Source organism: Drosophila guanche, unplaced genomic scaffold (assembly GCF_900245975.1).
Source record: "Drosophila guanche unplaced genomic scaffold, DGUA_6, whole genome shotgun sequence".
Classification (NCBI taxonomy): Eukaryota; Metazoa; Arthropoda; class Insecta; order Diptera; family Drosophilidae; genus Drosophila; species Drosophila guanche.
Window position 1 is genome coordinate 5,176,546 of NW_022995752.1, and position 27,897 is coordinate 5,204,442.

Consider the following 27,897-nt stretch of genomic DNA (forward strand, 5'->3'; position numbering starts at 1 on the left):
TTTTTTTCGTCACCCACAAAAAAAAAATCGTGTGGGTGGTCTCGCTTTTGTGGCCCCGAAAATGTGATTTGTTTTGGGTGTGGGGGGGGGGGGGGGGGGGGGGGGGGGGTTTGTATCTGTGTGTGAGAGTGTCTGTATCGCTGTGTGTGTGTGTGTGTCTGTGTGTGAACTTTTGTGTGCGCGCTAAAGCCAGACATGGTCACGCCGTCCGTCCGTCTGTCCGGCTTGGCGGCACGTCGGCCTGTCGCTTGCGCTGCCTGACATTTGCCGCAGCCAACGCCCGCCCACTGGCAACATGCCTCTGCTGCTGCGTCGTTAAGCTCTGTGTCCCTGTCTGTGTGTGTGTGTGTGTGTGTGTGTGTGTGTGTGTGGCAAGGCAACCATTACCACAACCACCATTAACGTGGCAGGCAGCAGGCAGGCAGCCAGGCGTTGCTGTTGGTGTTGCTTTTATTGTCGGTTGACTCCAATCTGCTTTGGTTGCTGCGCCACACGATGACGGCTGGCAAACTTTGTGCCTCGTGGCCGATGGCTCGTGCCACTGCTGCCACTGCCACAGCCACATCCAGTAGCAAGCAGCAGAACCAACCAGCAGCAGCAGCACCATTCAGTCGGGAAATTTTGCACAAACGAAGCGCACGCGACAGCGGATAAATCCAAACGGCGAAAAACAGTCGAAAAATAACGTGAAAAAACCCACAGCTCAGCTTTTACAGTTGCTTTTGTCGTCAGTTAGCCGTGAACCATCGGGCTATACGGACGTTGTCTGCCTCCTTTTTGGATACGGAATTTTATCTCAAGAGAAATTACAAGCGGAACAAAAACTCAAAAGACGTGCAATTTCTGTCTGTCTGTAGCGCGGGAATATTTTGAAAAAAAATAAAAGAAAGGAAAAGAAAAAGAAAATCGAGTTTAACTGAAAGTCAAATTAAACGTGGAAAAGTGGAAAATCCCCGCTAAAAACAAATCTCTGGCGGATCGAAGAATTCTTGTGAATTCCGTAAAAATGAGAAAATGACAGCAAAACGTGATAAGGATTACTCGAAAAATAAATCGGCAACTGGTAAAAATATACTTTTAAAAAATCTATAATGCGAAAGATTTTGCCTAAAAAAGGGGATGCGAAAGATATGGATCTTATTTTATCTCTACTCTATTTACTGCATTCATATTTACCATTCAAGGTTTAATCCTGAATTTCTTGCTCTTATTCTTATTTCTCTTATTTCAAGGTATTTTCTAAGAATTTGATCATCATTCAATTAATAAATATGATTCTCAGAGCCATTTTAAAGGATAAATCGGAGAGTAAAGATTAATCTGAAATTCTTAGAATTTAGTTAGCTTTCATTCAGGAAAATTCTTTTCATAAAGAAGATATAAAAGTATCAAGATATCTAGAATAGTCACAGTTAGTGGTTTTTAAAGCCTAAATCCATTTCCCAAATAAAATAATGAATGGGAACTACAGTGCGTTTCACATAAATAAACACCTGTAGGCGCGCTTTAACGCCCGGCACGGTTTGCCTTCTGTTTGCAGAATTCTGTTTTTTTTTTTTGGGATTTAGTGTTAAACCATTCAATTAGGACATTGAGAGATACATAGACTAAAAACAAACGGACAAATGTAGCACTTTAATTTGATTGCAACATTTGAAACAATCCCAAAAAAAAAAGTAGAAAACAACATGGAAAGAAAAAAGAATTAAAATAACAAAAATGAAGTTGGTCCATTCGTAGTTCTTGGCTACGGAAATCCTAGACTTTAAAGAAGACTCCTAGAGATTTGAAAGAGATTAATGGGAAATTTACGATTTCATACAAGCTCTTTGCAATAAATACCCCATCAAAAAGGATGCTAGCTTGGTAAATCCTTAAAGATCTGATATTTGAAACGATTTTCGAGTCCGATTGAAATGTGTAAAGTTTCTACCATTTAGAATATATCACAAACAAACTTTAAACAAAATTCTTCTGTTGCGCTAAAAATGCTGTAAAATATTACAAATGTCAAGACTCCATATTTACGGTTCTGCCCTCTGATTCCGGGAGATTCCAGATATTTGCAAAGTCAATATATACTATATTATATACGATTGACGATGACTACAACTATCCACCTAATCCTTGGATATCTTTTCTTTCTTTCTTTTTGTTTACCAGGCATCGGATTCACCGCCGCCGGCTCGACCGCCAATGGCAGCGGCATAAAGTCCATTGGGCTGGTGAGCTCCACGCAGAATGTAACCTCGTCGCAGGACATCAGCAAGCGAACAAATAAACCACTCATGGAAAAGCGACGAAGGGCGCGCATCAACCAGAGCCTGGCCATCCTGAAGGCCCTTATCCTCGAGTCGACAAAGAGTCAGAATGCGAAGAACGGCGAGGGACAGGCCAAGCACACGAAGCTAGAGAAGGCGGACATTCTAGAGCTGACAGTGCGCCACTTCCAGCGACATCGCAACCTCGATGATCCTTGTGAGTGTCTCGGGCTCGGGCTCGGGCTCGGGCCGTCTACTCGTGTATCACGTGTCTCATTGAATGCATTTTCTATCCCTGCAGCTGTCAACAAGTATCGAGCGGGATATACGGACTGTGCTCGAGAAGTGGCTCGTTATTTGGCCACGCCAGAGCCACCGCCAATGGGCAGCATGCCCACACTTGGGGAGCCCGGATCGAAGGCGCGTTTGTTGCGACATCTGGATCAGTGCATAGCAGAGATCGATGTGGAGATCTGTCCCCATTCGACGGCCAACTTTGTGGAGAGTCCGAGCAGCAGCAGCTGCTTCGATCTGAACAACTCGAAGAAGTCGCAGCCGGACGAGCATTCGCTGGACTACAGCAGCCAGGACTCGAATCCCCTGGACTACAGCAAGGGCCTGAAGCTGGGTGCCGATCAGCGACTACTGCAGGCCTCGACCCCGGCGCCTCAGGACGAGAACAACAATCGTGGCCAGCAGATCCAACAGATTCCCCCACAGATCCAGTCGCAGGTGGACCCTGGGGTAGCGACCAGCAGCATCGTCTCGGAGCTGAGCTACGAGGACGATCGAAACAAAGTGTGTGCCAATGTCCTCGAGCAGTACAAGCAGCAGCTGAAGCAGGCCCAGCAGATTCAGCAGCAGCAGCAGCCCGACAGCGCCAACGGTGTGCTCGTCCTCCCTCCCCACTACGTGCAACTGGCGGCGGCTCTGGGCCTCAGTGCCCAGCCCCTGGTCGATCCAATTGCCACGCGCACGGACTTTGAGCGACTCATTGAGCTGCAGCGTGTCCAGCCACAGCTGGCGGGCAAGCTGAGTCCCAACTTTCCCGGTGGCTTAGAGGCAGCTCATGTCGCTGCCGCAGCTGCGGCTGCGTATGCCAACAGCATGGCAGTGGCCGCGTCTGCAGGAGTCACCGTCTCCGCCATGACTGCGACTGCGGCAACAGACCGGCCAGCCTCCGTGGCTGCTTCGGTTAGCTCTGGCGTCTCTGTAAATGAGCTAAAGTCGATGCCTGCGACGCAGCAGTCATCGCCCCGATCGGAGAGTGGCATTGGCTCCAATGAGAATGAGGCGCTGGAGGCCAGTCCACGTCCGCAGACGAGCAGTGCAGCGCGCCAGGCGCTGAGGCAGCGTCAGGAGGAGGAGTATCACTATATGGCGCAGGCGGGAGCAGCCGGGCAGCCCGGTCCTGGCCAGGATGAGAGCATGTGGCGTCCGTGGTGAATGCGAGAATAACGCAGCCTGAGGAGAAGGAGGCTAGATTTTATGTACCAAGTATGTAGACTGCACAAGTTTGTTGGGCTTATGTGGAGATGGTAAATGGTGACGCCGGCAACCGGCGTACCGCCGTCCCCCCACAAGACGAAAAGAAATGGATGGATGGAGATGGATCAGAAACCTATTGTTATAACTGCTCTACTGTCTATGAAGCTCGTTTTCTGAATTTGCATTTTTTACGTGTGCCAATGCCCAAAGAAGCGATTCTTTGGTTAGATTTATTTGGATCGAGGGGAGCATTAATGTGCGTGCGATCATATGATTTACCTATGAAATTATGTATGTATGTTTTTTGCCCTGAACTATGCGTTAAATGTATTTAATTCTATACTAAAGCTAAGATATTTACAAAAACAGTGATGTGTTGGTGGTGTTTCTATAATTATTTGAATTTCGACTAGTAAAATCGATATCATTATAATCGAGTTCTACTGATCGCTAATCGTTCATTGCCAGAGAAAAATCGAACAGAATATTTGGTAATTTATTTAAAATTTTAATTTCGATATTTTAAAATTTGTTTAACTTGGATAAATTGTCTTTTGTTTGTTGCAACTTTATTAAAGTACTTCCTCTAAAAATACTATATAGATCAGCTCCATGCGGATATCGAATAAATACTTGCGTTATGTTTATATATGTATATATATATTATATATAGATTTATATAAATGTTGAAACAAACCCCTGGCGATGAAATATGTCCTTAACTTAATCGAACAGAATCGAGTGCCCCTACTTTGATTTCATTGCACTTAGTGGTTTGCGTGGCGCGGATTGTCGCTGGCGTGCCAGAAATGTCTGCCCCGAGCCCATTAATATGGCCAATTTCGAGTCAACAGCATCGCGCTGGGCATTGACACCCAATCTGTAGAAGGCCGAGGTCATCAATTGCTCTTCCATTACGCTCATTTTTGGCTTTGGCTCCTCCTCAACGACATCGAAATACTTTTCCAAGGCACTGGCATCGATTGCTGCAAAGTCATGAGTATTTAAATGCATTTTCTTGGGTGTTTTTAGGTCTATAAATACCACTGGCTATGCGCGGATCGAAGCTCTTGATAACCTCCTTGGCCTTTTCCAAACATTTTCGGTATTTCGCATCGTAGGCCATTACTTCCTGCTCGCGAGCAGTCAGATTAGTTTCCAGCTGTGTAACCTTGCACTGCAATGAGGAGCTCTGCGCCACGGACTCTTCCAATTGTAGGGCTGCAAGAAAATTTAAATAAAGTTGGATTCATTTTTTTTTGTAGGAAAAACTTCCATGAGACTCACTCTTTTGTTCATTCAGCTCCATTAGCTGCTTGATTTGCTTGCCGAATTCGCTTCTGCAATGGAAAGGAATGTTATTAAAAATATTGAAAGGCAGATTGAATGTTTAGTTACTCTTTCAGTATGGGATCGTCACTCTGGGAGGCATGCGACAGGGAGAGTATACGCTCATTGGCCGTCTTTAGCTGTTCGCGTAGATTCTCGCAGCGTTTGTTAGCATCATCCAGAAGTTGCTGCTTTGCAAATTACAACAATTTATAAAGAGATAAACTACTGCACCATCTTCCATGACTCACCGCCAGAGCCGTTTGACCGCCCTGCCCTTCGCGCAGAGCCTTGTTTTCCGCCTCGAGACGCTGCATCTTCTCCACAGTGGCTGGGGGTTGCAACTCCCGGGAAACTGTGGTACCCGTGAGACCCGAATTGGAAGACAGATGCCCGCATTTGAGCTCGTCGACGGCCTCGCGAAGATTGTCACGTTCCTTCAGCAAACTATCCTTGGCTCGCTGCAGGGCGAGATTCTTGCCCTCCAGATTCTTGTTGTCAAACTCCAGCTTCACATTCTTGCTGCTCTCGCTGTCCAGCTTGGTGTGCAGATCCTGGATCTCCTTCTTGAACAGCTCTATCTGGCCCTTGGTATTGGCATATCGCTTGGCATCCTCCTCGAACTGTGCGTTCTGCTGCACATAGTCCGCACTGCGCTCCTCCAGGATCTTGACCTGCTTCTTCAAGTCATTGTAGTCCTCCAGCTTCTTTTTGTACGTATCCAGCTGTCCCTCGCATATTTTCAGCTTGTCATTCGATTCCCGCAGCACGTCCACTTCGTCCTTCAGAGTCGTCACCTCAGCAGTGCTTTTCTGTTGGAAATTGTTGAAAATTATAATAAACCAAAACAAAGGCTGAAGTGTCCGCATACCAAGAGCTCATCTATGCGCATTTGCATGTGCAACAGGTCGGTCTCCTGCTGCTGGGCCTTCAATTTCACATCCTCGCGTGCACCTTCCGACTGCAGGAGTTCTTCCTTCAGCAAATCGAGCTGACGCCGAAGCTCGTTGTAGCGCACAGAGCCCGTTTGGACGGGTCCCAACGAAACACCATCATCGCCAATGACTGTGGAGCTATGCTCCAGACGTGCAAACTCCTGCTGCAGCTTCTGCAGTTCCTGCTGAAGGTTTGTCTTCTCGTCGATTAGCAGCAGCATTTTCTTTTCGGTTTCGAAACATTTCTGGGCCATGGCATCGCGCTCCTCTTGCAGCACCTTGCCATCCAGCATCCCACTGATGGAACTGCGCGACAACGAAGTGACGATGCCTCCCTCGGCGGCATTACGGCTGGACTCCAGCTCCTGCAGGGCTCTCATGATGTTCGCCTGCAGCTCCTCCTCCAGGCACATGATCTCGGTGATGTACGATTGCTTCTTGGCACAGTTGACCGCACAGCCCAGCACCAGCTGCAGCAAACGCTCCAGCTCGACAAGGTCGCAATTCTCGGCAATGCGCTGAACATCGGGCTTCACAAAATCGCTGAGGGTGTAGTTGAGGACCTCGCTGTAGTACTCGTACAACGATTGTGTTACTTTCTTTAGATTACTCATACGCAAACGCCAATTGATTCCCACGGCGCTGGCTTTGATTTTCGATAGCCACAAGTCTGTGAATGATTCGGGGGCGAATTGGTTCAGCGCCTGGGCTACGGCTACGCCGTCTGCCAGTGACTCGGCATCTGCGTGGGGTGCGTTCAAATTGAGTGTCTTGAACCACTCCAGCAGGCTGTAATACATTTCGTTCTTGGCAGCGGACATATTACGTGTCTTCTGGACAACGTCGAACGGAACAAAACAAACACAAATCAAATATAGAAAATTTCACAAAAGACCCACACAGCTGTGCAGTGAAAACAAAACAGAATAGAGATGCACCAACACCATCGATAGCTATTACGCCCCTACCGAAGCAGCTGGCTGTCAATCATACGGTGATGTCACTTCTTATGCGATAATAGCTATTACTGTGCTATCGATTTAAAGAAGTGGGGATACGATACATAAATATATAAGAATATAAACCATTTTATTCATGATTAATGTTAAAGTCAATAGCCATAGCTGAGCCTCGTCCACTGTCCAAGGCCCTCTCCATACATTTCTCCGCCCATTTGAGCCTCTCATCTTGCTGTTTTACATTTTCCAGTGGTGTCCAACTTAAATCGAATTCTAGTCTATAGCTGCCCTTATATGTTTGGTCGACCGAATGATTCCATTCCTGAAAATGTAAAAATATTATAATTACATCTGCTGAACAAGTGTTGTTGTTTGTCAGACTTACTTCCGGCGAGAGCATGCTGAAATATGTTTGACCTGATGGCCTTTGATAAAGATGATAGATTTGTCCGGGTTTCTTCGTAAAATTACAAGCGGCATTGTGCAGATCCCGGTTGACATTTGACTCTTTTAATATTTCCATGGCCTGAGCTTGCAGCATCTTGATCTAAAATCATGATTATGTTAATTCAAATCAATATAAGCTAAGTGTTGTCCCTACCTGGTCCATTATTACTCCAAGCTTGTTGCAAGTGGTATTTTTGAGTTGTTTGTCCGCGTTTTGAATTTGTTGGGCCAAGGAAATAATGTCCTCCTGGCCGTGCATAGAAACACGCAGGGGATCCAACTGATTTTGGGGATTTCTCTCCACCAATTGTGCTGTAAGAGGTAAAGTGTTTTAATATTTTACTATACACCGATTATTGCTTTGCATACCCTTTTTAATTGCTGTGGTGTATGTTAACTGATCCATTGTGGCAGCTCTTTTCATTACCCGGTGAAATACATTAATGTGAATTAATTGAATTGTTAAATTTGAGTAGGCTATGGACAAAAATTAAACAATCATGTGTTTGGGATTGTTGTTCTTTTTCTATATATCGATGTGGGCTATTGAAGTGAACAACCGATAGTAGGCAATGGCAATCGAATATATCGATAGGTGGCAGTAATTTTGCACTGCCATCTTTAGGCCAGACCTAGAGCAAGAAGAAGAAAGCCAAATTTTAGTTGTAGTTGCTAGCAAAATTCTAAATTTTTTTATTCAAATAGAAGTTAAAGTGTAATGGTTTACAAAAAGCAGCGTACTTGTGCGATGCTGATGTGCTAATTATCAAACGAGCATCAAGTAAAAGAGCGAGAGTAAAAGAATGCCTTAAATTGTGGGCCGTAGCAACGGTTTCAAGTGGGGGAAATATATTAGGGAAACATTAAATGCCAATTAAAAAAGCGCACGCGCGCATAATAATGCAACACTAGAGCCACAGCGAAAACTTGAACTTTACATTAAACGGAAACAGCTGCGGGAAAAAGTGATTAAACGTGACACAATAACTAGAAATTGCATTCGGTAAGCAATTGGCCCCAAACAAATATAATCATTTTTCATTTGTATAAACTATATACTATGTGTGTGCGGGAGTGTGTGTGTGTAAGTTCGTAAACAACATGCGGGTCAATTATATATTTTCCGTTTGTATTTTCCCAAAATGCTGCTGAGTGTACCATTCAAATATTATTATCATTCAGAGAGAGAAAGAGAGAGAGAGAGAGAGTGAGAGGCAGAGACCACACAAGAAATACACTCGTATATATGTAAATAGATATGTATCCCCTCCATATGTCTTATCGGCATGCGTCATATGCACGTCCGTCCGTCCGTCCGACTGACTCCCGCACCATGGTGTATGGGGTGGCGTGGAGCTGAGTTCCATACACAATGATGGTCATGAGACCTTCTAATTCCATATCCGTTGAACAGTCAGTCCCAGTCCCAGTCCGATCCATTTGAAATCCATTGGATGGCATTGCATTGCATTGCAGTTTCCTCAGGTACATTTCCATATACAGAACAGAATATCCAGAATATTTGCTGTGCTGCTGCTGGTTGTTGTGCCTTTTAGTCATGCGCTGACTTTGTACCAGTTATCTGACCCAAATATAAACCAGGTCCCCATCCAACTCAGTACTCAACTCCCATCCAGCCACCGTCAGCGAAACCTAATGTCAAATGTCATATCTCTCTGCTCTGTGCTCCGTTCCTTCTTGCAGTAGCCTCCGCCTTACAACCGAATCGCAGCAGAGCAGAACGCCACGCCAGAAGGAAAATTACATAAAACCATGCGAGCCTCCATTCCGCCCGGCATACGTGTGGTTCGCGGACCCAATTGGATATGGTCGAATCAAGGTAAGAATCAAGTGGAGAATTTCTACATTTGTACATATATCCCGATAAAACTCTGAAGCTAAGGGTGTACCATGGAGTGCACACCGACGGTGTACGGTGTACGGTGCGGCAAGATGCCATTGCGTTGCTCAGGGCGTTGTTGTGTGTAAAAAGAGGACGCGCCTCTCTATTTATAGCAACACTCAATGCGCCAGCGAAATTCTTTTCGCTTACCAATTGCTTTTTGCTTTCCCTCGCTTCATTCTATATATACATATCGTAGATATACTATATGTATAAACATACATACATACAGTTGTGTTCAATGAAATAGTAGTGCCGCACCCCCATCCCTTTCACAACTATTTTTGAGATTCTTCCAGTCTTTCGAATTAATCAATTGATACCTTTTCGAATAGATTGGAACGCAAGGATTATAAAACCGATGAAATCTTATTACATTTGCATTCCATCTTCTTGTTTTTCATTATTTTAGTCGAGTACCCACGAAATCTGCTGTTCAATGAAATAGTAGTGCTAAGTGCAAGTATTTAAAAAAAAATTAAAAAACAAATCAAATCAATTCAAAAAGGATGATTTTTGATGAAAGAAATTTTTGGACACGGCGGTACTTTTGTTTTTGGAGCGTAGCGGAAATCATTTCTCGGCCCAGTAGAGGAAACCTAAGATTTTGATTAAAAACTGAAGTCAGGAGGTATAATGGAATTGAAATCTAAGTTGAATATGCTCTTACAATTGCATTAACTATTTTAACAAGCAGAAGAACCCTAAAAATTGACCTTTTATGCGAAAAACGTATCTTTTAGAGGTTGGTCGAAAATGGTCTTCAATATCCTCAAAAGTTATGAAAACAATTTAATATCGCTCTGTAAGTGTTACGACAGTTCGTAGACGACTTAGTTCACATTATTTAATTGCAAGCTGTCCCAGAAAGCTACGCGTTTAGTTCTGAAGGTTTAGGGGTGTACGGCTTAAGAAATAACTTAATATGTTTGGCGTTCACAGACCGCAGATTAGTTGAGCCCTATGAGTTCCAGTCCAAATGAAGTAGTACTTCCTAGCCTCTTAGTTGGAGCATTTTACAAAATTGTGTGGGCCAGCATACTGTGAAATGACTTAAAAATAGTTTTGAAAGTGGTGAGCTGCAGCACTACTATTTCATTGAACACAGCTGTACATATATGTATTTTTGATAACATATGTACATTGTACATATGTACATATGTATGTGTGTTCATTCGCTGGAAATAAGATTACTTTATTCTGTAGTTATTAATTCAATTAATGATTTTAACCATTCATATTTGTTGTACTTTTTGATGTGTGAACAATTATCATAATAATGAATGTGTGTTACGGTGGTGTTGTGTTCTATACATTCGTTATGTATACCCTTTCATTCCAGGGGGGATTATTTGAAGAGGTCGGAAATTATAAGCCAAAAAGTAAGGCAACATTTATAGAGGTATACTTCTTTTACAGTAGAAGAATAATAAATTGTTGTGGTATCTACACAAATACTCTGAAAGTTTCTTTAGGCAACTCATAATCAACTCATTTTGGGACTCTGAAAATATATCAATACAATTGTACAATTGTACAAATACAATCGTAGGGAGCCATAACACTGCTTATGATACATTTATTCCATTATCTATTCATAGTCATCATTTCTGCAATTATAACTCCATTTATTATTTCTTCGACTCGAAGTGGCTAAAAATGGGTGAACATTTGTTAGAGATCTTCCTCCTTAGAGGTCTTCTTTGGGACAGCGAATTATTCTTGGGTTCGGAAGCATTAAAACGCTTTGTAATAGGTCCAAAGAGTTGATCCACATTTAAGAAAATCTACTCAGATCTTTCCTGTGTTTAGAGATGCAAAATCTTTGTAAAAATAACGCATTATGTGTGCATATTTGTTTATATTTCGTTTTCATATTTCTCTGAATTTTACTAGAAATATCTTTTCTTTGCGAAGACCTTTCATGATCGAAATCGAATCGGAAACAATGGTTCAAAAAGCATTCAAAACTTATAACTGCTTTAGGATTCGGAATTGAAGTCGTTCTAAGAGTGTCTGCATCTCGAGGAATGTCGCAAAAGGTTCAGAAAGGACTTCTTATAATAGCTAGGGTATGCCAAGGTTTTGCTCTGGTTATATTAAATTCAGTTCATTTTCTGACGCCTTTCCCAGGACTATAGTCGGCTAAAGTAAAATGATTTCTTTAAATTGTCCCAAGAAATCCCCATTTTCTAGAAATTCTCGTGACTAATAAGTGCCACAGAACCCTACAGGAGAGGCGCCCATTTGCAGCTGCAACTGCACATCTCTGGAGTGTCTACCCATAAACAGATTAGGTCATGGTATGTGTTTCGGCATCGTCTTTTCCCCTGACAAAAACCAAATACTGCCGAGCCGAGCCGAGCCGTGCCGCCTGCAGGCATAAATGTCTGGCGGCTGTCATGTCAGACGGCGGCAGTCGCGCAAGGGCGCGTGCCATTTTGTCTCCAACATTTTTTGTGGAGTGTTTATTTATAGAAGCAGACGGGGGGATCGCGTGCAACAGCTCCAGGGGCTCCAGACAGTCAAGAGAGAGAGAGAGTTTGGAGAGTTTTATTTTTGGGGCTTGGCATACACAAATCGGCATCTGAGGCGGCAGCCCCCAATCCTGCATGCCATGCCACAGGACTAGGAACATGTCTGTCTGTCTGTCTGGTTTGTGTGCGTGTGTATAATTACATGAGGCAGCTGCCTCATTTGCTGCTGTTGCATTTTCAGTGCATAACCAAATCGGGGGATTGGAGCACCCTAGAGTCAATGATTAAATGTATTTTTAGCTGTGTTGTTTATGGAGGGGAAACATTAACGCTTCGAGGGGAGGAAGTCTTGCCACCGGATGTGCCACAGAATGTACATTATATCCGTGATGAAGCTAGAGCAACCAGAGCCTTCTCTCATTTTCTTTCTTTCGTTTCATTGCTTGCGCAACAGACGACGGAGAAGGTCACGTTGGAACCGTATGCGAAATCGGCCGTTGCGGCTCCACACACTCACCAGAGAACACGGTCGTCGTCAATTGGGATTCGGGACATCGCACCAATTACCGTGTGGGCTACCAGAGTCAATACGATCTGATAATTGTGGATAATGCTCAAGTTGGTAAGTGTGCTGGCTGATCCATCAAATATCTGAGATCTGTGTAATCCCCCCTTTAATTGCTTCTGTCGATTGGCAGGCGTTCGTCATTCAAATGTCGTCTGCGATGGCTGCTCGAAGGCTGGCATAGCGGGCATTGTCTTCAAGTGTGCGCAGTGTGCCAATTACCATCTGTGTGCCTTTTGCTACGCCGAGGATCTGCACGATCTGGAGCATCCCTTCATTAGATATACCACGCCCAATTCCCTGGGCGTGCGAGTGCCCACGCGCAAGGGTTCCAAGCGCATGCAATTGCGTGGGATTTTCGTTGGCTCAAAGGTTGTGCGCGGCCCGGACTGGGAGTGGAACGACCAGGACGGCGGCGAGGGCAGGACGGGGCGGGTAATGGAAATCCGTGGCTGGGACAACGAATCCTGTCGCAGTGTGGCCAACGTCTCGTGGGTAACGGGCTCAACGAACGTCTATCGTCTGGGGCACAAGGGCAACGTCGACCTCAAATACATATCGGCCACGGCCGGCGGCCACTACTACAAGGACCACATGCCAGTTCTCGGCCAGCCGGAGGAGCAGCAGCCGGTGGCGCCGATGGTGAAGCCAAGCTTCTCTGTGGGTGACCGTGTCAAGGTTTGCCTCGAGGTGGATGCCCTCATGAAGCTGCAGCAGGGACATGGCGGCTGGAATCCACGCATGGTCGAGCATCTGGCCAAGCTAGGAACAGTCCATCGGATCACGGATAAAGGAGATATTCGGTAAGGAGCATAAGCTATCATTCCTTTGAGGGGATTCCTCTAATTATTTCTTCCTTTTGGGCAGCGTGCAATATGAAAACTGTCCCAATCGCTGGACCTTTCATCCCGCCGCACTCGTTAAAGTTGTCTCCTTTCGTGTCGGCGATCTGGTGACCATCATCAACGATGCCAACAAGGTCCAACAGCTGCAGAAGGGACACGGCGAATGGATTGATATTATGCGATTTGTAAGCAAGGGCCGGCCAGGAGAGCCACGAATTCCAATGCAATTTCTAATGCAAATTGTTTTTCTTTCAGGCGCTGGGTAAAATCTGCAAAGTGGTTAAAGTCTACTCGGATGGCGATCTGCGCATTCAGCAGCTGGATGATGGCTTCGAGTGGACCCTCAATCCCAAATGTGTCAAACTGGAGCGTTCGCCATTGGCCACGGCTGCGGAACGCTCCAACAGCATGATGGATCTAAGCCATAGGCGTGCCGATCATGTGATGACACCCCTCTCCGGCCTCTCGGGCAGCTCTGTGGCGGATAAACTAGTGCGGGCGGCGGCTCAGGGGCATCTGGAGTTTGTGAGCCAATATTTGGACATGAATCCGGCCCAAGTGGATGTCATGAGCGGCGGCAAGGCGTGCATACAGGTGGCGTCGCATCAGGGCTACGTCGAGCTGGTCAGCTACCTCATCTCCAAGGGCGCCAATGTGAATGCAGTGGACAAGGAGGGCGATTCGGCACTTCATTACGCCGCCTTTGGAAATCAGCCGGCCACAATGCGCGTCCTGCTGCAGCACGGGGCCGAAGTGAATTTCCTCAACTCGAGCCACTGCTCCGCACTGCACATTTGTGCGCACAAGAAGACGCCGCACTGTGTGCGCGAGCTGTTGGAGCACCAGGCCAATGTGAACATTCAGGACTCGTACGGCGACACGGCACTGCACGATGCCATTGGCAAGGAGAACACTGAGGTGGTGGAGCTGCTGTGCAATGCCCCGAACCTGGACTTCACGGTGAAAAACAATCGCGGCTTCAATGTGCTGCACCATGCGGCGCTCAAGGGAAATGTGGTGGCCGCCCGTCGCATACTGCAGCTCTCCAGGCAGTTGGTGAATGTGCGCAAGGATGATGGATTCGCGGCCCTGCATCTGGCCGCCCTCAATGGCCATGCCCAGGTGGTGGAGACGCTTGTCACCGAGGGTCAGGCCGAGCTGGACATCCGCAACAATCGACGTCAGACGCCATTCTTACTGGCCGTCTCGCAGGGCCATTCTGGGGTGATTGAGCGTCTCGTGCGGCTGTCGTGCGATGTGAATGCCAAGGACGAGGACGGAGACAATGCCATGCACTTGTGCGTGATCAAGAAGTCCAATCTGCAGTCGGCGGCGGAACCGAATCCCGAGGAGGCGCCCGAAATTCACAAATTCTACATGAGTCTCGTGCAGACTAGTGTGCGTCCCGAGGATCGTCTGATGTACAGCATACTCATCTATCTGTCGCGGGCGGGCTGCCGCGTCGAGCTGAACAATGCCAATGCCAGCATATTCGAGTGGATCACCGACCGCAACATCAGGCAGATGATCTTTGGACAGCAGCAGGCACCGGAGGCGGAGTCCTCGAGTGCCGCAGCCTTGCTGCGCTTGCAGGCGCTTGATATGTCTGAAGACGAAATGCCAACGGGAGGCGGAACTGTGAGTGCAGACACAAACGGAGCGGCGCCTGTTCCGCCGCCACCACAGCGTCAGCATCTCGATCTAATGCCAAAGCCCAACGATATGGCCGGAGCAACGCCCTCGCCATCAGTAGCCGCAACACCAGCCACACCATCAGCATCTCCGGGAGTCAAGAAACTCAATTCGGATGCCCCATCATTGACGGCACCACCGAATGTTTCGCCACAGGTTGCGCCACGCAAGAAGGCACCCAAGCCGCCAGCTACCTCAAGCAGCAGCAGCAGCATCAACACAATCGCAGCCATCGGCACAGTAGAGCAGCCATGTGGTGCGGCTGCTGCTGCTGCGGTTGCCGTCCTGCCGTGCCCTAGTTCTATTCCGGCGGCCATGGTAGCAGGTCCACTGGAGTGCATCGTGTGCAATGAGATCCTGCCCCTGGTGCGCTTCGAGCCGTGCCAGCATCAAATCGCCTGCGAGGAGTGCGGGATTCGCATGAAGAAATGTCTGAGATGCGGTGTGCTCATCGAGCGTCGCGTCACCTCCAGCGGGCGGGTAGTCTCCCTACAATCGTCATCATCATCGCCCAGCGATCCAGCGCGTCTTCCCTCGGGCGATCTGCTGCGGTACTTGGAGAACAAAGTGCAAGAGTTCGAAGAGTCGCACTTCTGTGGCATTTGCATGGAGCGCAAGCGAGATGTCGCCTTTCTATGTGGTCACGGCGCTTGCTCCCACTGTGCCGAGACTCTCCGCACGTGTCACATGTGCCGCAAAACGATACTCAAGAAGATCAACCTGTACTGAAGCGTGACCAGGTGGAAAGGACCTTACCGTCAGCAGCAGGAGCAATTCGCAACCAAAGTGGCTTGTAAATACATACACATACACATACATAGAGAGCATTTAAAATTATACTTAGTGTACGTACGGCTCCCGATTGAAGTGCATACATATGTAAATGCTTGCGTGTGGCAGGCGAGGCGTATGGGGATTGGTGGGGCTTTATTTGCAGTAATGTTATGTGAGTAACTCGAAGTTATTATTTATTGAATACCCCGACCGAATTTTACTCGTTCTTATTTTGTAACGGATTATCTAATGGCATCGTATACATAAAATATTGTGCACCCTTCACGTGTCTAGTTATTAGCATCGTTCAACTATGTCTGGCAACGAAAAAACCAACTAAAAAAAAGATATTTAATAGTCATTATAAATTGCAAAATATACAAATTAAAAACAGTTGAAACTCGTCGCGCTAAATTTTTCTATCGAAAAGAGACACCAAATATCGAGTGTTTTGAGTTGTTTGTGCATTTGACCACCAATCGATAGTGACAATCGATAGTGCTTGGAATTCTGGTTGGGAAAAAAAGTTACACACGTCACAACAAAAAGAAAGCCCCACGCGTACGTAAATTCATAATGGCCAAACAACTGGCCGATTTGCAGAGCAGCAAGCTTCAATTCTACCAGAAGCTTGCACTAGGTATTATACTTGGTGGCATACTGCTTTCCTTACCGTCATTATGCGGGGGCCAGGGTAATCCCAGCTTTAAATACTCGCGCGAAGCGAATGAAAATTTTGATGCCAAGAACGCTCCGCCGGCAGTGCAGCAACACGATCATGATGATCATGATCACCACCATCATCATCACGATGAGCACCACGATCATGATCATCACGATGAGCACCAAGGTCATGGGCATCATCATCACGGGCATAAAGAGGCCCACGTCCACCACACCAAAACGAAGCCGGCACTTGGTAAGGCTCATTGTCTCTCCGTATTGACATAGGTGACTTCATCTTACTATCCATAGACATGAGCACCATATGGTTGCATTCAATTGGCTCCACGTTGCTTATCAGTGCTGCGCCTTTTGTATTGCTCTACATCATACCCCTTGATAACAGCGATGCGATGAAACCCCGTTTAAAGGTTCTGCTGGCCTTTGCATCCGGCGGGCTATTGGGCGATGCCTTCCTGCACTTGATACCGCATGCAACGCATCCGCATAGTCACGGAGAGCACGACCACGATCATGGTCATGGTCATGGTCATGGACATGGACACGACCATCATCATGAAGGCGAGGCCCATGGACACAGCCATGACATGAGCGTCGGTCTGTGGGTTCTGGGCGGAATTATCGCCTTTCTGTCGGTGGAGAAACTTGTGCGCATACTGAAGGGTGGCAGCGGTGGACACGGTCACAGCCACGGCGCACCCAAGCCCAAACCTGTTGCTGAAAAGAAAAAGCCGACAAAAGAAGGTAGCGGTGATGGCGACAAACAAGGTAAATCCACCAAAGCCAAGGCAAAGAAACCCGAGCCAGAGCCCGAGCCCGAGGGAGAAGTAGAAATCTCAGGTTACCTGAATTTAGCGGCAGACTTTGCCCACAACTTCACCGATGGACTGGCTATTGGTGCTTCCTATTTGGCTGGCAACAGCATCGGCATAATCACAACCATCACCATTCTGCTGCACGAGGTGCCGCACGAAATTGGTGACTTTGCCATACTCATCAAGTCGGGATGCTCCCGCAGAAAGGCGATGATGCTACAGCTGGTGACGGCGCTGGGAGCCGTTGCAGGCACAGCGCTGGCCCTGATTGGTGCCAGCAGCGGTGAGGACAACTCCGCCCCCTGGGTGCTGCCCTTCACAGCCGGCGGATTCATTTACATTGCCACAGTGAGCGTGCTGCCAGAGCTGCTTGAGGAGTCGACCAAGCTAAAGCAGTCCCTGAAGGAAATACTGGCCCTACTTACCGGCGTGGCGCTGATGATTGTTATAGCCAAGTTTGAATAGTGTCTTGGAGCGTTACTTAAACATCCACATAATTTCATAGAGAGATAGCGAGAGAGAGAGAGAGAGTTTTATATATGCATTCAAAATTATGCTTTACTATACGAACGGTTTGAATTAGTCAAAAAATACACTTTACAAGGAGAACCTCATCTTCATTGCCCTTTCGCCCCATTAATGGTGGCCTTGATCTCGTTGAGGCAATACTCGGCCTGCTCGATTGCATCGGGATTCTTGTGCTGTTGCCCCATTTTCCAAGCCAGCTTACAGGACTTTTCCGCCTGCTCCATCAGACCCTCACGCAGGTAAACGAGTCCCAGATTGGCCATCAGCACACCCTCTTGACTGACGTCATTCAACTCTTTGGCCAGGGCCATGGCCTGCTGAAGAGTTGCCTTGGCTTCTGCGTAGTTTTCAAGCTAAAATTAGTAACTTTTGGTTATTGTGCAAGTGCCTTGTCTGACAGTGAGTGAGAACTTACGTTTACGTACGCCACACTGATATTGTTCAGAATGGTCACCGAGGCATCGTTGACGGCGCCATACACTTCGCAGAGGGTGTCGAAGGCTTCCTTAAAAAGATTCTTGGCCTCTGTGTATTTTCCCTGCTTCATCAGAAGCTGTCCAAACCTGCAAATGAAGCGCAAAATACACATCGTTATGGACACCGTTTGATGGGTGGAGTGTGGGAGTTACGAGGGCTGGAAATCAATATGGAAACACCTTCAATACCAATTCTTTGTCAGGCCATACAGCTCTTGGACGTCTTTGTCTTCAGGCATCTTCTCAACCAGCTTGGCAAGCTGCTGCAGAGTCCAGATGAAGCCTTGGGAGCTCTTCTCCAGGTCCCCCTGCAGTTGGGACATGTGCGCTATCTTTGAACTAATGTGCAGGATCTAGAAACATGCAACCATGAATAACCATTACCTCAATAAAACTATCTGAAGGACAAACCTTTGGGCTCTCCTCCGTGTAGCCATCGGCAAAGAGACGCTTCATCACATCCGTGAATATCTTTTCTGCCTTTATGAACTGCTCTCGTTCCATGGCCAGATTGGCCATCACATCGTAAACATACGTGATTCCATCTTTGCTCTGCAGGTCTTGAGCCATCCGCAGTGCCAGGTGGAGCATCTGCTCCGCCTTGTCGTATTGTTCCCGTTGCACACACAGAATGGATCGCTTGATCATGTTGATCAGCTTTTCTTCGGGTGACTCCTCCTTGTCTTTGTCACTGTTTCCAAATAGATTGAATGTGAAGGCCGTTGTAAATGCCAAGGCCGTGCCTCTGTATGCATTGCCCGAGGCTGACCCCGTACCATGGTGGTGCTGGCGACCCACATCAGGGCAGAGCGACGTTGATTCTGACCGTTGCTGCTGGTTGGTTCTTCGAAATTTAGCCAACTGGCAGTATTCCCTTGGATTTGGGCCTACCCGAAGCCTGGCCATGACTTGGCTTAGTTTGGAAATATTCGTAACAATCATTTTAATAATAAGTTAACGCATTTTATGCCTAAAATCAAAGTTGGAAATTTTGGTTGTGTTGTCCTGCCCACTTATGAAATGCGCCCTAGTGTTGCAAAGTGAGTAAACAGTGTGGCGAAATGCACCAGACCGAAATGTTTAATCAAATATTGAGAACGTAATCAACTATTATTAAAAGTTATATGTGCGCGAAGCAATTGTAAGAACACACAAATTAATTGTGCAGCGGAAAAAGATTTTTTTTTGCATTTTGCAAAACAACGAATATTTATCGATTGTCAGACCACGAATGCAACCTTGCATATTGATGGCGGATTTGACGCTCTTCTTTTGCTGGCAAAATAATTTTCTCGAAGAAGAAAAGGTGCATATCGCTAAAGTTAGGAGTGGAAAGTTCATCAGTGCATTAAATAACAGACGTGCCGACCTATAGAAGTTCACGCGCATTTTATTTCAGATTTTTTACAGTGCTGTGTGCCGTGGGCGTTTATTTTTTACAGCTATGAGACGGCGTAGCGAGCGAAAAAAATCTACATCGCCCGCACCGTTGCCGGCACGACGTAGTCGACGCTCCCGCAAAGTGTCTGACAATGAAAGAGCCGAGGAGGACAGCGTAGTGCACAAAGATGCTGAAAATCAGGAAATGACAGAGGTCGCCGCCACGCGCGAAGAAATCAATGATGCTCCAGATCGCGAGCGTGCCTCCAGCGAGGAGCGTGCTGCATCGCCATCACCAGTGCGCAAGAGCCGCAGCAGCCGCACGACGCCTAAAAAGCGCGTGGAAAGCAAAAGCAGCGACAAGAAGGTGGAAACCATACCGGAGGAGGGAGAGAACGGAGCCGATTCGGACAAATGCCAGTCGAGCAGAAACAACACCGAAGCCGTCAAGCGGGAGAAGCGCGAGAAGAGGACTCCGCCGGCTGCAGACAATGTAGATGAGCCTAAAAGCGATGCTGAACCTGCAGCGGACCCGCAGCCCAAGCAGGAGAAAGAAGCTGAGGTCGAGAAGCCGCAACCAGAGCCAGGTAATGCCAAGAAGGACGTGAAGGATGTTGACAAATCGGATGATGAAAAGCCGACCCAAGACGATGACCATGATGACGACGGCAGGCGCAGGCAGAGCATTCACATTCAAGAGGTAAAAGTTCCTTCTCCTTCGATTAGCCTAACAGCAAGTAAGGAGGAGGAACATCTAAAAACATCCAGTGATGTATTAGACATTCAAACAGAGGACGTCGAAGAAAGGGATGATGAGGCTGCCGCTGCCGTTGACGCTGACGCTGCCGTTGACGCTGACGCCGCCACCACAGAGGACACTCCAAAATCGGAGCGCAGAGAGGAGAGGAAGCGCAAGCATAAGGAGCAGTTGCCCATCAAGACGAAGGACGAACAAAAGGAGAATCGCAAACAGTCAGTAGAACAGCCAGCCCCAGCTCGGGACGAGGCCATTGATCTTCCGAATAATAACAAGCACGAGACTTCAGTGACCGCGACACCACCCACACCGCCAGCAGGAGCAGCCGCAGGTGTTCTGCAGAGTCAGCGCTCCGTGCGCAAGCGCAAGTGGCTGACAAACAAAAAGTCAACAGATCGGGCACCGCCTGTGCTCGCCATTTCGACAGATTCGCTGAAGAACATCATTTCCGATGTGGTTCCAGTGCCGCTCAGCGATGTGCAGCTCGAATCTTCCTCGGAGGAGGAGGGCCTAGTCACCAGCGACCACGAATCGGAGCGTTCTGTGTCACCATTATTGCGCAAGGAGCGTGAGCGGGAATGCGACGAGAGTGGCACTGTGACGGTCGTCACTGCCACAGACAACAGTGTCGCCCAGTCGAATGCCGCAAAGGGTGCCACCGCAGGCACTGGCCGCACCACACCGGCGCTCGCCACAGACATTGTGCAAGTGCATGTCGGCAAATCCACTGTTGCATCTGCGAAACCCAATGTAGTCCGCTCACCGAGTCCAGCCCGCAATCGTTCCAGTCACGTGCTCTACATAACCAATTTGGTGCGTCCCTTCACTGTGCTCCAGCTGAAGGGGCTGCTGGCACGAACGGGAAAGATAGTCGAGGATGGTTTCTGGATAGATCGCATCAAGTCCAAGTGCTTTGTTGCCTATTCCAATGAAGAGTGAGTAAACCATTACCATACAAATCTGATCTCCTGTATATTGATTTGGTTCCTGCCCCGCAGTGAGGCTATTGAAACACGCCATGCCCTGCACGGCGTGCGCTGGCCAGTCTCGAATCCAAAGTGCTTGAATGTGGACTTTGGCAGTCGCGCAGACATGGATCGTGCAATACAACTGACAAAGGACGAGCCGCCACGCTATGGCCAGGAAAATACCAGAGATAATCAGCAAGCAGGCAGTGCTTGGTCTCGTTTGGACGCTACTGATAAAAAGGTACAAGGGAATCTAATCTGTTGTCTTTCTTTATACTAATCTAACATAACGTATATGCTCTGCGTAGCCTGCCCGCCCGGTACGGGAATGGGATGTGGGCAAGAAGGAGCCCAATGATCGCGACAAAATCCCCAACGACAGACGTCGTGGGAGCAAGGAGCGTGTGGTGGACTCCCGATCACGAGATGTGGAGCGACCTGGTCAGGATCGCAAGCGCTCCAGGGAGGGCGAGGGCGTGCGCGGACGCGAACGTGAGCGCATTGAACGTAATAACGATCGCACTGCACATGGACGTAGCCGCTCTGGATCACCACGTAAGGCGCTAATCTGCTCTTTTTGTAAGCCTTTGGCATTATCTCATCTATTCTAAAACAGTGCCCAAGACAAAGAGAAAGGAGAACGAGCCACCCATTAGGCTTTTGGATGATTTGTTTCGCAAAACAAAGATCACACCCTGCATCTACTGGCTGCCACTTACGCCGGAAGCGGTAAGCGTTTAGTTTCCAATCCCATTGGAGGGGCGTGTAAATATAAAAGGCATCTTTCCATAAAACAGATTGCAGAGAAGGAGGCATTCCGCCAAAAGCGCATCGAGGAGCATAAGCTACGCATTAAGGAGAGGGAGGAGCGGCAGAAGGAGCGTGAAAAGGAACGTGACCGTCAACGCGACACGCGTCGCAATCGTTCGAACGAGCGGCGCCATTCGAGGAGTCGCGAGAGGGAGCGACGTCGTTACTAGGCAGGGCAGCCGAGCGGAGGTGGCGTCTTGAGATTGAACAAATAAACAATGAATTATATCTCAATAATTAGCATCAACCAACCAACAGCATCATTCACAACAACAAAAGTGAAGAACAACAACTGAACAAAAAAAAACAAACAAAAACTTCAATGTGGTCTCACATTACCCGCAAAATGTTCAATTTCTTCGAACGTTATCGCGCGTTCCATTAAATATATTGACGGTTGTATCTAATATTCAACTTAAAGCCCAATTGGCTTCAAATTGAATGTTTTTGCCAACATTTTTACAATCAACCAACTTAACTTTGAGATTTTCCACTTCTCTTCCACTTTTCTTTCACCCTCCATTATATTTCTCTTTGTTGTTGTTCTACATGCATATATGCATATATATATATATTGACATATATACATATATATACTACCATATATAACCTGATATGATTTCTTTCCTCAAATGTAGCAACTCTTACAGCGCCTAACGTCATCATCTCACCTCCAACAACAAAAAACAAAAACTACACAGCCCTCAACATGCAAAGCGACAGCGGCCGCGGCATTAACGCAAGGATAATCGTCTGTATCGGCGGAATCTAAAAAACAAAACAACAATTTCTTATATACTAAATGAGCAAAACAATTAATTAAACAAATGTAAAATTAATATTTCTTGATATTTTAATAAACTTAGAAATATAATTTAATAACAGACGGCAAGCTTGTGACCATGCCAATAAAAAAATGTGTGTTTTAAATCTTAGAGAACCAAAGTTCCAACCAGCTCCTTTTAAAACTAATAATTATTGTTTTTTTTTTTAGGTTTTAAGTTACCGCTCTACCCTTGGGTAGAGGGGGATTATTTGGCCGCCCGCCTTTACAAGGGGGAAATCGCCACGTCGAAATATGTAACTTGTTACAGTTTTGCTCCAATACTTACCATGCGTAGAGGTTATGTTTTAAAACTAATAATTACATTTTAGAAATGTAAAAGAAAGAAATAAAAGTATTCATGATAGCGATGGTATAAACGTCAACGATAGGAGTGTGTCACGCCAACAATCGATAGTAAAAGGGTCAGCTGTCTCTGTCGGAGTCGATACACGTATTATCATTCAATTAACATTAAAATAGTGAAAAAATGTGGTCCGACACCATATTAATAGTGTTTATATCTGTTTGTACCGCCTTTTTGGGCGAAGGTGAGTTAAGCATGAGAAAGCAGTTGAATTTTGAATATTTTCATTCATATTTACCTTAAAAGGACTCACCTGGGTCTTGGTTTACCGCACGGAAAAATATCAGAAGCTGAAGACCGAAGTGGAAAAGCAGAGCAAGAAATGTAAGTACTGGAAAATGGGTTATCACTATCATAAATTAACGTGTGAACTACTTGAAGTGGAGCGCCGCAAGGAAATCCATGGCGATTCCCTGGACAAGGCGGTGAAAAAGAAGATCGAGCGCGATGAGGAGAAGCTGAAGAACAACAACCGCGACCTGTCCCTGGTAAAGATGAAGTCGATGTTTGCCACAGGCTTTGCTTTCACCGCTCTGCTGAGCATGTTCAATAGCATATTCGATGGGCGCGTTGTGGCCCAATTGCCATTTACTCCCATCTCCTGGATTCAGGGCCTGAGCCATCGCAATCTGGCCGGCGAAGACTACACCGACTGCTCGTTCATCTTCCTCTACATTTTGTGCACCATGTCCATTCGCCAGAACATACAGAAAATGCTGGGCTTTGCCCCCTCCCGTGCCGCCAGCAAACAGGGCGGTGGTCTCTTTGGTGCGCCGCCAGGACAATTCAAATAGTAAATTGAAACTTTAATCATGTACAATACATTGTACCATCAACAGACACTAGCTTAGAACATTATTCAACTCGTACATGGGCCTGTCGACAATTAACCTGTCGAAGCTGAGTCGCGACAGGTCGATGGTGCGGAACTGCCCATCCATAATCAGCTCGCAAATGGCTCGACCCACAGCCACCGACTGCTGTATGCCGTGCCCACTAAACCCTGTGGCAATGTACAAGTTGTGGTAGTACGGATGTGGTCCCACGATTCCGTTCTCATCGTAGACATTGTGCTCGTACAGACCCGCCCAGCTGTCTACAACTGTGACTGCCTCGAAGGCGGGCACTCGCTCCACGAGTGCGGGCCTAATATGCTGCTCAAAGTACTGCGGATCAACCAGGCAATTATTGCTGTTTGGATCGATTTGCGAGTCGGAGTTGTGCCCGCAGATGTAGTTGCCGCCCAAGCCGTCTCTCCGTATGAACGTCCCATTGGAATCGATGGTTATGGGCATGGCCATGCCGGGTGCATTCTGTGCCTGCGTGGTGATGGCATACATGTACCGCTTTCGCGCATCTATGGGCAAGGGAACCCGCAGCATTCCCGCCCCGGTGCCAATGCGTGCCAGTCGTCCTACATTCCCCGAATTAGCTCCGGCTGCAATCACGCAGAGAGCAAACTTGCACGTGCGTCGCGTGCCATCCGGCAGTTGAATGACGGCCTTGTCTAGACCATCAAAGCAGCCCTCGTTGGCACTGTTGTCACCCGAAACCGTTATATCCGGCTGTTCTTGGAAATCAAAGTCCACCACTTCTCCATTGACGAAATGCGCGCCATGTCCGCCAGCAGAGCGACGAAAGTTTGTGAGTAGCGCCCACGAATTGAACCAGCCCTCCTTCTCGATGCCATGGCAGCCCAGGGCAACGCCCTTGGTGTTCAACCAGGGGAATCGAGCCGCCAGGCGATCAGGTGTCAGAAGCTCGTTTCGTGCACCCAGCTCGTTTTGCAGCTGCGACGCATTCTTTAGGCTCTCGGCGCCCTCCTCCCCAGCGAGCAGCAGATGGCCCTGGGGCGTAAAGTTGAGTGGAACGGCCGAGCCAAAGTTCTCCTTGGCGTTGCGCAAAAAGTCGGCAGCAAAGAGTGACATTTGTATGTTTTCGGGCAGAGAGAACTGCTGACACAGGCCGCCAACAGAAACGCGTGTGGCAGATTGGGCGTACTAGAAAAAGGCAAGAGACATTTTACTCTGAGGACTTATCCACGTTGCTCCCACATACCGTTTCATCCTTCTCGACAACCACAACGTTAAGGCCATCGCGCGCCTTCTCCTTTAACCAGTAAGCAATGGAACTACCAACACCGCCACCGCCGATGATCAGCACATCGCAGTGCGTCTGGAATTCATCCAGCTGGCTGGGATCCGGTCCTTTGTCGCCCTCAAAGTTGAATTTACTTTGTGTCAGAATTCTTTGTGAGGTGTTTTCTGCAATGGGATCCTTGGGCACAAAGAATTCCTTGACTTTGCGCATATCATTGCCAAGTATCCGAAACGTCCGCCTAATTGGATGCTTGTCTTCGTCGACACTGTCGCTGCCACCGGGATTTCCGTCATTGCCAGCGGCCCCAGACGAGTAGGAACGGTGTGTCAGAATGCGCACAATGGGTCTGTATCGTAACATTTTAAAAGGTGAGAATTTATATATATTTTCATTCACATTCCAGTCGTTTTGATTTTATAATAGCAAAAACGTCCACAGAATATACCGAAGTATGTCTTATTAATTTCAAAATATACCGTAAATATACCGGAAAGACCAAACTTAACCCACCTAGCCACGCTCTATTTAAGAGGTTAAAAACCTAGATTTAAGACGGATTTCCAAGCAAATATTATCGGAACAAATTCTAGTTTAGTGCTGAGAATCCTAGCAAGCTAGAAATATTAAATATAACATAAAAATCGAGGACACTAGTTTAAAATTTATAATGTATTTGAAAATGAGAAGGTATTTTGATACATTTTTGAGGGTCGTGCGGTATATTTCAGCGATAAATCTACGGTCACACTGAGCAGCAGCAACATTACTAGGCATTTTTGATTTCGTTTGGAAAAAATACGAAAAGTTGGCAATTATTGTAAATTAAACGTTCCACAAGATGACTAACGCTGCAGATATCGGTACTCAGGATGTTGAGATGGAGGTTGATCCTCCAACGGCCGAAGTAGCACTGGCAGACGAAAAGAAAAACCAAGATGTTGCTGCTGTCCAAGAGATACGCGAACAGATACGACAAATCGAAAAGAGTGTCGCTTCGAAGGAGCCGCGGTAAGTCTTCGAACTCACATAGAATAATTTCAGTAATGTTTATGGATTCTTTTGCCACAGATTCATCTTGCGCGTGCTGAGAAATTTGCCCAACACCCGCCGCAAGCTGAACGGCGTTGTGTTCCGCAATCTGTCGCAGAGCATCTACCCAGCTGGTGCGGATCGTGAGGCTGCACTGGCCTTGATGCCCGCTCTGGAGAAGGACGCCACCGAGTTGCCTGATGTTGGCAAAAAACTTGTGGCTACAAAGGCACCAATAGCAGAGGTGGATGCATACTTCTATCTACTGCTACTGGTTAAATTGATCGACGCCAATGATCTGAAGCGCGCCGGTACGTGTGCCGATGCCTTGATGGCCAAAATATCCATCCAAAACCGTCGCACCCTGGATCTCATCGGCGCTAAGTCTTATTTCTACTTTTCGCGAGTTGCTGAGCTAAACAACGCCCTGGAGGGCATTCGCGCCTTCCTGCACGCCCGCTTGCGTACCGCCACCCTGCGCAACGACTTCGAGGGTCAGGCCGTGCTTATAAATTGCCTGCTCAGAAACTATCTGCACTATGCTCTGTACGATCAGGCTGACAAGCTGGTGAAGAAGTCTGTCTACCCCGAGTCGGCCAGCAACAATGAATGGGCCCGTTTCCTCTACTATTTGGGTCGCATCAAGGCAGCCAAGCTGGAGTACAGTGACGCACACAAGCACCTGGTCCAGGCCCTCCGCAAATCGCCTCAGCATGCGGCCATCGGCTTCCGTCAGACCGTGCAGAAGCTGATCATTGTAGTGGAGCTGTTGCTGGGCAACATTCCCGAGCGCGTTGTGTTCCGCCAGGCGGGACTACGACAGTCGCTTGGTGCCTACTTCCAGCTCACCCAGGCTGTGCGTTTGGGCAACCTGAAACGTTTCGGCGACGTGGTGTCGCAGTATGGACCCAAGTTCCAGCTGGACCACACCTTCACACTGATCATCCGCTTGCGCCACAATGTGATCAAGACTGCCATCCGTTCGATTGGTCTCTCCTACTCGCGCATCTCGCCACAGGATATCGCCAGGCGCTTGATGCTGGATTCGTCCGAGGATGCCGAGTTTATTGTTTCGAAGGCCATACGCGACGGTGTAATTGAGGCCACTCTGGATCCGGCACAGAACTACATGCGCAGCAAGGAGAGCACCGACATTTACAGCACACGGGAGCCCCAATTAGCCTTCCACGAGCGCATCTCGTTTTGCCTAAATCTTCACAACCAGAGCGTCAAGGCCATGCGCTATCCGCCCAAGTCGTACGGCAAGGATCTGGAAAGTGCTGAGGAGAGACGCGAGCGTGAGCAACAGGACCTGGAACTGGCCAAGGAGATGGCTGAAGATGATGAGGATGGTTTCTAAGCTTCTGCAGGTTCTTTGTACATGTACTAATTCACCATAGAAATATAACCAACAATTTAATAAGTTACAAAATGAATTACATGTTGGGTTTCAAGCTAAAAAGATTTTATGCAACTTGAAGAATT

At 47.3% G+C, this 27,897-nt stretch overlaps 10 protein-coding genes across 14 annotated transcripts in view; 6 read left to right on the plus strand and 4 right to left on the minus strand.

The window, feature by feature from the left end:
* The window catches only part of LOC117587741 (protein hairy), a 20,235-nt gene extending 16,389 nt beyond the window's left edge, over positions 1 to 3,846 (plus strand). Inside the window, exons 1-3 of one of the 2 annotated variants that reach the window (XM_034278664.1) lie at positions 508 to 1,063; positions 2,164 to 2,478; positions 2,563 to 3,846. In XM_034278664.1, coding sequence (XP_034134555.1) covers positions 1,015 to 1,063; positions 2,164 to 2,478; positions 2,563 to 3,707 — 1,509 coding nt within the window. In that variant the 5' untranslated portion in view covers positions 508 to 1,014 and the 3' untranslated portion in view covers positions 3,708 to 3,846. Of the gene's footprint in view, positions 1 to 507; positions 1,064 to 2,163; positions 2,479 to 2,562 lie in introns of those variants that run through there. The other variant, XM_034278665.1, reaches the window with a different exon arrangement.
* Positions 3,847 to 4,387: 541 nt separating this feature from the next.
* On the minus strand, positions 4,388 to 6,936 carry LOC117587740 (protein hook). The gene is made up of 6 exons (XM_034278663.1): positions 5,950 to 6,936; positions 5,330 to 5,890; positions 5,148 to 5,266; positions 5,037 to 5,089; positions 4,794 to 4,970; positions 4,388 to 4,735 (listed from the first exon to the last, which is right to left on the minus strand). Exons 1-6 carry the CDS (start codon positions 6,832 to 6,834, stop codon positions 4,497 to 4,499), a joined length of 2,034 nt encoding a protein of 677 aa, XP_034134554.1. The 5' UTR covers positions 6,835 to 6,936; the 3' UTR covers positions 4,388 to 4,496.
* Positions 6,937 to 7,081: 145 nt separating this feature from the next.
* On the minus strand, positions 7,082 to 7,843 carry LOC117587744 (uncharacterized protein C1orf50 homolog). The gene is made up of 4 exons (XM_034278669.1): positions 7,789 to 7,843; positions 7,574 to 7,731; positions 7,358 to 7,519; positions 7,082 to 7,294 (listed from the first exon to the last, which is right to left on the minus strand). Exons 1-4 carry the CDS (start codon positions 7,841 to 7,843, stop codon positions 7,103 to 7,105), a joined length of 567 nt encoding a protein of 188 aa, XP_034134560.1. The 3' UTR covers positions 7,082 to 7,102.
* Positions 7,844 to 8,032: 189 nt separating this feature from the next.
* On the plus strand, positions 8,033 to 15,960 carry LOC117587738 (E3 ubiquitin-protein ligase MIB2). Its single transcript, XM_034278658.1, has 6 exons — positions 8,033 to 8,422; positions 9,124 to 9,259; positions 12,254 to 12,421; positions 12,498 to 13,167; positions 13,232 to 13,394; positions 13,465 to 15,960. The coding sequence occupies exons 2-6, from the start codon at positions 9,193 to 9,195 to the stop codon at positions 15,628 to 15,630; spliced, it is 3,234 nt and encodes a 1,077-aa protein (XP_034134549.1). The 5' UTR covers positions 8,033 to 8,422; positions 9,124 to 9,192; the 3' UTR covers positions 15,631 to 15,960.
* A 221-nt stretch (positions 15,961 to 16,181) lies between these two features.
* On the plus strand, positions 16,182 to 17,788 carry LOC117587742 (protein catecholamines up). Its single transcript, XM_034278666.1, has 2 exons — positions 16,182 to 16,594; positions 16,651 to 17,788. The coding sequence occupies exons 1-2, from the start codon at positions 16,252 to 16,254 to the stop codon at positions 17,637 to 17,639; spliced, it is 1,332 nt and encodes a 443-aa protein (XP_034134557.1). The 5' UTR covers positions 16,182 to 16,251; the 3' UTR covers positions 17,640 to 17,788.
* LOC117587743 (tetratricopeptide repeat protein 19 homolog, mitochondrial) lies at positions 17,706 to 19,230 on the minus strand. 2 transcript variants are annotated; one of them, XM_034278667.1, is made up of 4 exons: positions 18,590 to 19,227; positions 18,368 to 18,531; positions 18,118 to 18,265; positions 17,706 to 18,055 (listed from the first exon to the last, which is right to left on the minus strand). In XM_034278667.1, exons 1-4 carry the CDS (start codon positions 19,118 to 19,120, stop codon positions 17,792 to 17,794), a joined length of 1,107 nt encoding a protein of 368 aa, XP_034134558.1. In that variant the 5' UTR covers positions 19,121 to 19,227; the 3' UTR covers positions 17,706 to 17,791. The 2 variants fall into 2 exon arrangements, with proteins under 2 accessions (XP_034134558.1, XP_034134559.1); XM_034278668.1 differs by lacking the exon at positions 17,706 to 18,055 and having other exon boundaries at positions 18,161 to 18,265; positions 18,359 to 18,531; positions 18,590 to 19,230.
* A 118-nt stretch (positions 19,231 to 19,348) lies between these two features.
* Positions 19,349 to 22,861, plus strand: LOC117587739 (apoptotic chromatin condensation inducer in the nucleus). 3 transcript variants are annotated; one of them, XM_034278659.1, is made up of 6 exons: positions 19,349 to 19,484; positions 19,578 to 21,250; positions 21,314 to 21,524; positions 21,592 to 21,838; positions 21,900 to 22,012; positions 22,081 to 22,861. In XM_034278659.1, the coding sequence occupies exons 1-6, from the start codon at positions 19,410 to 19,412 to the stop codon at positions 22,261 to 22,263; spliced, it is 2,502 nt and encodes an 833-aa protein (XP_034134550.1). In that variant the 5' UTR covers positions 19,349 to 19,409; the 3' UTR covers positions 22,264 to 22,861. The 3 variants fall into 3 exon arrangements, with proteins under 3 accessions (XP_034134550.1, XP_034134553.1, XP_034134551.1); XM_034278660.1 differs by lacking the exon at positions 19,349 to 19,484 and having other exon boundaries at positions 19,554 to 20,380; positions 20,417 to 21,250; XM_034278662.1 differs by having other exon boundaries at positions 19,422 to 21,250.
* A 449-nt stretch (positions 22,862 to 23,310) lies between these two features.
* LOC117587785 (calcium load-activated calcium channel) lies at positions 23,311 to 24,126 on the plus strand. The gene is made up of 3 exons (XM_034278729.1): positions 23,311 to 23,467; positions 23,530 to 23,607; positions 23,665 to 24,126. Exons 1-3 carry the CDS (start codon positions 23,407 to 23,409, stop codon positions 24,075 to 24,077), a joined length of 552 nt encoding a protein of 183 aa, XP_034134620.1. The 5' UTR covers positions 23,311 to 23,406; the 3' UTR covers positions 24,078 to 24,126.
* On the minus strand, positions 24,069 to 25,818 carry LOC117587784 (FAD-dependent oxidoreductase domain-containing protein 1). Its single transcript, XM_034278728.1, has 2 exons — positions 25,342 to 25,818; positions 24,069 to 25,283 (listed from the first exon to the last, which is right to left on the minus strand). Exons 1-2 carry the CDS (start codon positions 25,741 to 25,743, stop codon positions 24,126 to 24,128), a joined length of 1,560 nt encoding a protein of 519 aa, XP_034134619.1. The 5' UTR covers positions 25,744 to 25,818; the 3' UTR covers positions 24,069 to 24,125.
* A 313-nt stretch (positions 25,819 to 26,131) lies between these two features.
* On the plus strand, positions 26,132 to 27,848 carry LOC117587815 (probable 26S proteasome non-ATPase regulatory subunit 3). The gene is made up of 2 exons (XM_034278772.1): positions 26,132 to 26,391; positions 26,452 to 27,848. The coding sequence occupies exons 1-2, from the start codon at positions 26,222 to 26,224 to the stop codon at positions 27,770 to 27,772; spliced, it is 1,491 nt and encodes a 496-aa protein (XP_034134663.1). The 5' UTR covers positions 26,132 to 26,221; the 3' UTR covers positions 27,773 to 27,848.
* The last annotated feature ends 49 nt before the right edge of the window (positions 27,849 to 27,897 follow it).